This window comes from Marmota marmota, unplaced genomic scaffold (genome assembly GCF_001458135.2).
Source record: "Marmota marmota marmota unplaced genomic scaffold, marMar, whole genome shotgun sequence".
In the NCBI taxonomy this organism is placed as follows: domain Eukaryota; kingdom Metazoa; phylum Chordata; class Mammalia; order Rodentia; family Sciuridae; genus Marmota; species Marmota marmota.
The window spans coordinates 14,830,307-14,840,414 of NW_026000240.1; the positions used below are offsets into that span (position 1 = coordinate 14,830,307).

General features: G+C 43.3%; 1 protein-coding gene across 5 annotated transcripts in view; it reads left to right on the forward strand.

Moving 5' to 3' along the window:
* The window catches only part of Rsrc1 (arginine and serine rich coiled-coil 1), a 365,450-nt gene extending 361,161 nt beyond the window's left edge, over window positions 1-4,289 (forward strand). For all 5 annotated transcript variants that reach the window (XM_048794678.1, XM_015486940.2, XM_015486941.2 and 2 more), the window contains 2 exons: window positions 3,243-3,392; window positions 3,957-4,289. In XM_048794678.1, the coding sequence (XP_048650635.1) occupies window positions 3,243-3,392; window positions 3,957-4,049 (243 nt within the window). In that variant the 3' untranslated portion in view covers window positions 4,050-4,289. The remainder of the gene's footprint in view (window positions 1-3,242; window positions 3,393-3,956) is intronic.
* Window positions 4,290-10,108: the final 5,819 nt, after the last annotated feature.

Here is a 10,108-nt window from a genome sequence, read left to right on the forward strand (position 1 = left end):
ATCCAGTACACTTAAATACTGAGCGTCATCCCCAGCCCTTTTTATTTTTTATTTTGAGATGCAATCCAAATTTCTCAGGGCTCACTAAGTTGCTAAGGCTAGTTTTCAACTTTAGATCCTCCTGCCTCAGCCTGCAGAGTCACTGTGATTACAGACATGCTCCACTGTGCCCAGCTTGTCTCTATTTTTTTTATTTGTGCATATTTATTTTGCAGAATGGTGGGTTTCATTGTGGCATATTCATTCCTGCATGTCATATTCATTGATCCAATTTTACTCCCCAGTATCTCCCCTCCCCAAAGCCTGAATTCTATCCTACAGATAGAATTATTGGTCTCCTAATTTCATGGCCTTCCTCCCTCCCCCACTTTTTTTTCCTTCTAGCTTTCACATATGAGAGAAAACATACAACTTTTCTGATTGACTTATTTTATTCAAAATTATGATCTCTAGGTTCATCTGTTTTCCTGAAAATGACATAATTTTATTCTTCTTTGTGGCTGTGTAAAATTCCATTGTGCATGTATACATTTTTTCTTTATCCATTCATCTGTTGATGGACACCTAGGCTAGTTCTAACCACCCCTCCACCCCCACCCTGTGCTCCTCCCCATAACAGGGATTGAATGCAGGGGTTCTTAACCACTGAGCCACATCCTTAACTCCTTTTTAAATTTTATTTAGACAGAGTCACTTTCAGTTGCTTAGGGCCTCGCTAAATTGCTGAGGCTAGCTTAGAACTCCATATCCTCCTGCTTCAGCCTCCTAAGCCCTTGGGATTACAGGAGTGCACCACTGTCCCAGCTTCAGTGTACTTTTTTTTTTTTTTTTTTTTTGTGGTGCTAGGGATTGAACCCAGGGCCTGTGCATGCAAGGCAAGCACTCCACCGATTGAGCTATATCGCCAGCCCCTTCAGTGTACTTTTAACTAAGTCAGATTTAATAAACATGTCCTTAAAATATCTGTAAGTAACATTGTGATAAACATAGTATCATTCATTGTTTGATGTAGTATTCATAAACACCTCCAGATTTGAAAAGTAAGGGTTCCTGGACACCTTCATGACTGCCCAGAGATCTGCCGTCAGGGTCCTTTTGTCTTCTAGAGCGTTAATCTCTCTGGTGAACATGGCCCAGCTTCCACTATCATAAAAGTAAATGCCCTGTTTTTAATTGAGTAAAATACTTTATGAGGATCTTGGCATCAGGAGTTGACTTCTGTCCCTGGCTGCCACAGAACAACTGCTGTCAGGCGTGCCCTCCCATCACTAGCAGCAGTTTGAGCAGATGCATGAAGCTCAGTGCTCGGGCATCACATGGCAGGCTGCACAACCTGGCGACCCTGAGGGAAGGAACCAGAGGAAAGCCCAGCTCTCCGCCTAGAACCAGTTTCCTGCTGTGGCCCTGGAAGCAACACCCTGTGGAGTGGTGGCATATCCCTCATCCTGACTACAGTGTTCACTGTCTCTTTTCCCACTGTGTACTGCCCTCAAGACTCCTTTCTGTCTCCTTCTCACAGGGCACTCACTATTTCCTCTGGCCGAAGCACTCCCTCCTCCCATGCCTGGTTCCATCTCACTCTCAGGTCTTGAACTGTGCCTCCTAAGAAATGGCATCCCCTGTTCCCCAGTCTAAAGTAGAAGTCCTCCCTGGTCCCCATTCTCAGTGCCAACCCCTTGATGATACCCTGACAGGAAGCACTGCACTCTGGAATATGTCTTTATGCTGGTGTATATGTTTGTAATCTGCCAACTCCACACAGCATGTGACCTGCAGTCAGGCCAGGGGCATATCTATCTTGTTCTCTCTGTGTGCCCAGTGCTTCCCAGTTGTCAGTGCTCCCCAGTTGTCAGTGCTCCCCAGTGCAGGTAAGTAGACAGGTCTCCAATCCTAAGGTAAATAATATCTGAGAAAGGATTAGCTACTTCATACACAGTCCATTCCCTGGACATGTTTCCCAGTGACATCTACTTTATGCTTCATTCAGAAAAGTGAATGATTAAAAGTAGGTAAGTCAAAAAAAGTCGGGTGTAGTAGCACATGCCTGTAATCCCAGGGACTTGGGAGGCTGAGGAAGGAGGATCGCACATTCAAGGACAGCCTGGGCACTTTGGCAAGCCCCTAAGCAACTTAGCAAAACCCTATCTCAAGATTTTAAAAAAAAAGGCTCACTGGTAAAATATTTTAAGGTTCAATCCCCAGTACCAAAAACAAAAAGCCAGAAGAAAATGGAAATTGGAAACAATAGGCGATTCTGATTGAATATTATTCTTGCTACCTGATGCTGACCAGTCACCTCCCTGGTCACCGCCTTTCCAGGGAGGACGGAGTTGGAGCTTACTGACTAAGCACCACATGGCTGATTCCCTCAAGGCAGGAACGCTGATTCACTAGAATTTGTGTCTGCTGCACGTGGCATAGTATATGGCACTTGGTGAACAATCAGTCAGTGTGGAAAGAATTGTCTTTAGTTTGCAAGATGATGTAATAGATTATGGCTTTATTTCTTACCAAGATATGATGTACTTTTCTTCAAAACCTTTTTATATTTTAAACATCTTAAGTAACCTTAAAAGACAGGCTATGAGTCTATCAAGATATGAATGAATAAATAAAATCTGATAGATCCATACAATGGAAGATGGAATATCCAGAATACAGATCAATAGAGAAGGTAGATTATTTGGCTACAGAGGAATGAGAAGGTGGAAGGAGGGGGATGGTTGTTAACATGTCGGGCGGAAGGGTATGGTGAAAATTCTGTCAAGTTGTGTGTGATAATAGTATGGATATGCCAAAAGCCATCACGTTATGCACTTTAGATGGGTGAATTTTGTGATATGGAATCATGTCTGAATAGGTTAAATTTGTGTTTTAGAGAGAACCTTTGGTTTTGCATATTTATGGCTAAAGAGGTCAAGTAATACTGGCAGTTTGTTGCCTGCTTATTTATTAGAATTTAGACACAGGATAGATAGATACATAGACAGATAAGATATTTCAGTAGCATAGGCTGATAAGCACCAGTTTTTTAAAATATGCTGATCATCAGAAATAGTAAGCATTTCTTCCACATTTTTGTATTTGTTTTAAGGAATAATTTGTTTAAGGAATAATTGCTTCTCCTTCAGTAATGTAGGACCTTTTGGGCATGAATAGCATCTTAAAGGAGACAGCAGTTACTCACCATTGGAAATATTGTTAAAGCTCTTGTCTAAATCAACATGTGCTGCATCTTCCAGGTGGTGGAGCCTAGTGAAGTGACACATGCGACTTCAACAGCAGGCCCAGCATCAGTAGTTGCTGACCCACCCAGTGCTGAACGGGAAGTAGACCCTGCCATCCCCACTGCTATCAAGTACCAAGACGACAACTCTCTGGCTCATCCAAATGTAAGACCCTACAGCCTGGGGGTGTCCATTGAAGTCTAGTTAGCTGAAGTCAGTCCAGACTGGTGTCCTTTTATTCTTCACCAAGATAGCCATTGGAGGACATGGGTTCCTGAGTCGTCTTTGCTAAGCGTAGGCATCTAGTCTCCAGCCCTGAGACTTGTGGTACGGATTTGAATCTGGCATGGCCCAGCTCATGTGGCCCGACTTCTGGAAGTATGTTGTGCTTAAGAAACAGGTGAAAAGAAGAGCTTTTTAATAAAGAGGCTGAAGTTCCTAGTTCTGGCTGAGCCCCAGTTCCTCCTTTGGCTGTGAGCGAGTCACAGGTGTGGTGTGTGGCTATCTCTGTGACAGAGGAACTCACACTGGAGGTACAACTTGTTAGCCAGCATTAGTCCTCTCAAGACCTTCTGAACGTTATTCATTCCCAACAGATGGACTTTAATGAAGTAGTTCTGGGGCTAAACAGTATTCAGACCTGTGCTGAGAGAGGTCTTCCACAAAGGTTCATGTGTGGTCAAAGTAATTGGTAGGCAGTAACACTTTCCTTTCCCTTTTCTATTTCAGTTATTTATAGAGAAAGCAGAAGCTGAGGAAAAGTGGTTCAAGAGATTAATTGCTCTCCGACAGGAACGACTAATGGGCAGTCCTGTGGCCTGAGCAGTACACCTATGATTGAATTGACAGTAGCATTGGAAATTTATGTTTTTAAATCCCAATATTAACTTTTACTCTTAGAATTTAACTGTTTATATGAAAAGGTAATCTCATTTCATTCTTTCTCATGTGGGTTTGAATATTTGTTGATTTCAACTAAATCAAATATTGTGAAATTTCATAATGCATGAAAATGTTGTACTGTTAATAAAACTAATCATAAAAACATCAGTATTAAAATAACTCATGCTCAGTAGTGTTTGTTAATGCAGTGTGAAAAATGTTGTGTGTGCAATGACCCAATATTGATTGATTATGTGTATATAAGAATCAAATTATATGCTGTAAATTTGAGATTCCATCTGTGAATCTCTTCTTATCCCCTACTGAAAAATTTTTAGACACAACAAAATGCACCCTAAACAGTCTGAGCAAAATAAACATGTTAAACTTAAAGGAATAACATGTTTATTTTTAAGAGTTTCTTGACAATTAAATGAAGTGATGGTTTTGGGCTAAATATCAGCTTCTATTGGTGCCCCTTTTTACCCTAGAGCAGACCCCAGCTCAGCCTTACAGAAGCCCTTTGCTTATGTGGACCTAACCACTTGGCTACAGGCCTCTGCAGGGAATGCGTTTCTGAGAAAACTAAGCAAAAGCTCCCACTCCGGTCCTCCCTGACCACTGCTGTTCCCCGTGGAGGAGACAGGCTGAGTGCTGCTTGGGCGAGGCTCTGACTCTGCAAAGTGCCAGTACCAGAGGAAGTGCTTCTGGCCTGGCCTTGCAAAGTGGTCTTCCTTCCCCACTGGGCTCAGAATTCTAGTCCCACTCTCATTCGGTCTCTGTGATGACTAGCATCTGCACTGGGCAAGCATGGAGATTACTTGGGGGAGGGTGTCCAATGTGCGGAACATTTTGATACCATCTTTTTGGTATTTCTAGAACTACTAAAATTGTCATCTATTGAAAATGAAAAAGTGTCCGATGTGATGCCAGGTGTGTGTGGGTTTTAATACAGGCACAAAAATGTTTAGTTCCTAAAGAGGTTATAGTTTCTGAGGTATTTTGTATTTCATTCTTTGCACAATTTGTAAATTGTAAAAGTCTTGGCAAGTGTAATTTGGTTGTCTGGGCAAGAATATGGACCATCTCTTGGTTCCCTAGTGAGTCTCCAACAACTGGGATAGATGCTTTTCTCAGTATGCCAGATGTTCCTCATCTATAAAATAGTGAAAATACCAGTGTTGTTCCTGTGACAAGAACCTCAGATACGGTAGCTTAATCTGCAGTAGATTTATATTTTAAAGCTAAGTTTTCATGAAGAATAGAAATTCAAATTTTTTTTTAATTTTAAATGAACTAAACTTGGTCCCTGCAGGAACTCAAATCCCTCTGTCATTTGATATCTTATTAACTTCATTCACCTGCATTTCTATATAAAACCACACAAGCGAAGTTCAGTGAGAGACTTCACAGACGGCTGCCAGCCAGCCAAAGTCAGCGAGGTGATGCTTCCTGGCCTCCTCCTGCACCAGCGTAATGAGCTGTGAAACACAACAGTCCCAGTCAAGCTGCTTGAGTAATGACAGCAGTTTGCACTTACAGGAGACCAAAAGTGTTCTTTGAAACACTGATTTCCTATGAAATGACAGGTGCTGATAATGCAACTGGCTTCTTTCTTATGGCCACCAAGTGTGCTCTCAGGAAGATGGAGGAAGAAACTGTTTCTGGGCTGGGCTTGTGGCTCAGTGGTAAAGCACTCACCTAGCATATGTGAGACACCGGGTTCGATCCTCAGCACCACATAAAAAAATGGATAAAATAAAGTTATAAAAGAAACCATTTCTGGTGCTCCCTAGATCCAAGGAGGCCAACACCTGAAGAAAAAAGGACAGGGCTAGGTCCCTTGCCCACCTGGCTCATGGCTCAGCATGTGAAATGAGGGTACAAGTTGCTGACCTGCCTGCTTTGTTTTCTCAGTAAAATGACATTAAAGAAAGTCCTTCATAGAGAATTTGCTGTTTGTGCTAAGGAAATGGTTTGGCATCTTAATGAAATGTGGAACAAAGAGTTTCGAGTTGCTTGGTGATGACATGAAGAGCTACACTCCATCCAGCACGCTCACTATTCGGACTCTTGACCTGCTGCAGTCACAGCCCCCATCCCAGCCTTGTCCCCAGCCATGCCTGCCCTCCCTCCCTACCTACCTTCCCAGGCCATGAGCAGCCCTGCTCTTCCACATTAGGGACCAGTAGGGACCCACCACTTACCCATTTTAGAAAGCACAGCCTTCACCATCAGATTGTCCGATAGTGCGTTTACGTCATTCTGAGTGCCTGGTGTCTGCTGGGTGAGTATGTGATCCTCAGGGGACTCACAGGTGAATCCAATGGGGAGCCCACCCTCCAGAGGCTTAGCTATGAAGCCCAGACACACAAATAATGGGGGAGAGTACTCAGTGGCAGAGGAGAGGGCTAGTTGTGAAGGGAGAAAACTTAGTCAAAAAATCAAAGCAGGCTTCATAGGAGAGAGATAACGGAACTAAGACTGGACGGGTGAGAAGGCTGTAGCCCCAGAACTCGGGTGCCTCCGTGCCTCTTGCTGAGGCTACTCCAGGAGGCTGTAAGCCAGGGACAGCGCTCTCATGGCAGAGTCCAGTGGAGAACTGGCTGGACAAAGCAAGACCTGGTGTGGCTGCCAGCATCACAGTGGTGCATGACACTGCAGGGCAGCCATGGTAGCCAAAGGGATTCCAGAGCCTCTAAGGAAGAATCGCATCTGCCTGGCCTGGCTCAGCTGTGTGACCCCTTTGTGCTCCCTGACACTCCTAGCTGAAAGTTCTGCTCTGCACTCCAAATGAGTTGATCCAGGATACTTGGCTCCTGTTGGCTTTTTCTTCCTTTCCCTACCTAAAAATTCCTCGCATTCCAGAAGAGCCTACAGGGTTCCTGGCCATTTTCAGTTGACACAAGCCTTGGATAGTTTCAACAACTTTTGATTGCTGTCCTACAGGCCTTTCTGTGTGGAACTCTTGATGGGAAAGTGGAAGAGTGGGTCCTCTTCATCAGAAAACATCTAAGTCTTTGCAGCAGAGCAAAAATGGAGGTAAAAAGGAGCACTTCAAATTCTGTAATCATCTTAACCATGAATAATGCAAATGGACATTGATACATTTTCACCATTTGTGAGGGCGTTTTCTTAATCAAAAGAAAATGCCCTAACAATATATTTTGATGATATTTTTGCAATCATTTTTATCCCCAGAATTTGGCCCAATGCCTGACACAGAGGTCTTAATAAGTACTTTTTTATGAAGAAAGAATTAATTTGCCAATCTCACACGGGAAATCTATTTAACAGTTTGTTATTTAAGTTGTTCAAGCAGGGCTGTGGGTATATAGCTCAGTGGTAGAACACTTGGCCATCATGCATGAGACCAGGTGCTCAATTCCTACACCAAACATAAAAATAATTTACTCAAGCCATTTGGAACCTATATAAAAATAAATAAATGATCTGGGCATGGTGGTGCATGCCTGTGATCCCAGTGAGTTGGAAGGCTGAGGCAGGAGGCTCACCAAGTTTTGAGGCCAACCTGGGCAATTTAGCAAGACCATGTCTCCAAAAAGGACTGGGGATGCAGTGGTAGAGCACCCTTGGTTCAATTCTCAGTACCACAAAATAATAAAATAAACAAGTGAATTTTATAACCACATTAGTTGATTTCTCTGATCTCTTTCTCCAGTATCTCTAACAGAGGCCTTTGGACATCTTGAACTACCACCTTTACTGCCTTAGAGACTGATATGCTGTCACTCTTACTGCCTTAGGGATTAGGGGCAAAGGCTGGTGTCAAAGCCAGGATCTTGCCAGTCCTATACTTGTCCCAGACCTTCATTCTAGTCTAATTGTTTATTATATAAATATTTCAAATAATATGGATGTGATCTTTCAGGGTCCACCCTCTGTTTCCTATGATTTCTCTCTTTCCAAGGCACTAGGTCAGTTTTTAAGAAATAAAGCCTCCCAGCATAATAGGACAACACTCCAACTCCACAATGTAACGGTTTATTTTTAGGTCTTGAGGAGAGATGGTAAAATGATCCCCCTGCAGTCTCAAAGCATGAGGAACTGAACTGACCTCTTCTTGGCATCTTGTTACATGGCACTCAGGAAAATCCCACAGCATAAAACCTGGTATAACTCCCTTTATAATCTTTTTAAAAATGAGTCTCCAAAATCCCAGGTTTTCAGTAATATCCACAACTTCAGTCTATCTACCTGTACATATTCTAAGAAAATTATAATAAACCTAAAATGGAATAAAAAGTATAAAAAGGGACTGGGGTTGTGGCTCAGTGGTAGTGCACTTGCCTAGCAAGTGTGAGGCATTAGGTTTGATTCTCAGCATCGCATATAAATAAATAAAATGAAGGTCCATCAACAACTAAAATTTTTTTTTAAAAGCAACTGGGAAATAAACACAAGCACAATAGATTGAATAACTATATTAAAATTGGATTTATTTTTTAAACATTTTGTAATTTGATTATTTAGCCATATAATAACTTTTCTCTTTCCTCCTTCTGCTTTGATCAGTATAATTGATGGAGCAGACAAGTTAATAACGAACTTAACAATATGACAAAACAGGGTTGTTAAAGTCCTGTGTATTTGAGTCAGTTACAGTCTAATCACATGAGAAAATGGAAGGTCATCTAAAATTATGATCTTCAATAAGCATGCTAGTCCCCACTTTTTAAGTATTTAATAAAAACAGTTTTTGCATGCCTGCCTAGAGTGTAAGTAGCAGCCCTTGCCCTGTATCATGGAATAGCTGCTCCACCCAGAAAGAAACCAACTTGCTGTATGTAGTAGCCGCAAGTCATTTCTAAGAGTCATTTATTTAATTCCTGACTGCCTTGGAAGGGGGTTTATGAAGACACTGGAAATCTGGGAAAGCAAATGCCATAAAAACATGCTCTGTCCCTGTCTTTACTAGCAGAGGCAGTGAAGGCCTGGGGCTCACATCCTGAAATCTTAGTGCTCCAGGTGGTGGGTGGCCACATGCAGTTCCTTAAATCCGAACTGGGATTTTTATGATATCTTCCACGTTTTGTGATTTTTTTTTCATTGAGAAATACCAGAACACAAAAGGAAAAGACAGTCATCCATGTGCAGCCAGCTTCAATGTGAAGAAAGTGCCTTTGACTGGCAATTTCCTCTCCCGCCCTCCTGGAGAAAGTCATGTGTGTAGAGACACGTGGGCTTGCTCCCCAGACCATGGAACCCTGCAGGCTGTGAGAAGCATTGTCTGCGCTGACTGCTCCCCAACTCCATCTCACAACTGCAGAGCACCTCATCTGTGTGCTCGGTCTGATGTCTGAGTAGGTCCCTAAAGAGCTCTGCTGAGCCTTGGGGCCCACACCTCTCACTGCTAACTAGTGAACACGTGATCAACAGCAGGGAGTAAACGCTCCTCTGCCGCAGTCTGGCTGGGCACAATTCAGGAGCCACTTGTCAAAAGAAACGAACTTTATTTTTAGAACCACACACGCCAAACAAAACAGCTCCTCAGGAAAAACCCTCAGAGCCCAACTGCCACCACCGGCTTCCCACAAGCCTCCTCAACCTCCCCCCACTCCCCCTGCTCTTGAGGCTGATTGGCTGGGTCGCGTGGGCAGAGCCAAAAAAGTCCCCCAATGAGGAGCTCTGTAGTCTGAAAGGGTGGGGAAACAGCCCAATGAGCATCACCACAGAGGAGCCAATCAGCTAGATGTTGCTGGGGCTGCTGTGAGCCAATCATCAGCTGGCAGTCTGAAAGTTTGCTGGGGCCCCTTCGGCTGTGGCTCTCAACATCTCCCCCTCTCTGTTTAAACAACAAGCATGTGGCTTAGGGGCCGTGCCTGCCTTAGGTTGTCCAATAGTACATATGGTTCTTACCCATTATCGGATGAGCTGACCTCAAGGCGTTAGCCTCCTGTCTTAGGTTGGTACCATTGCAATTGGATCTTACCCGTCACTGACTACCGGTCCAGTATACAGCCACACCTGTGGAGAGG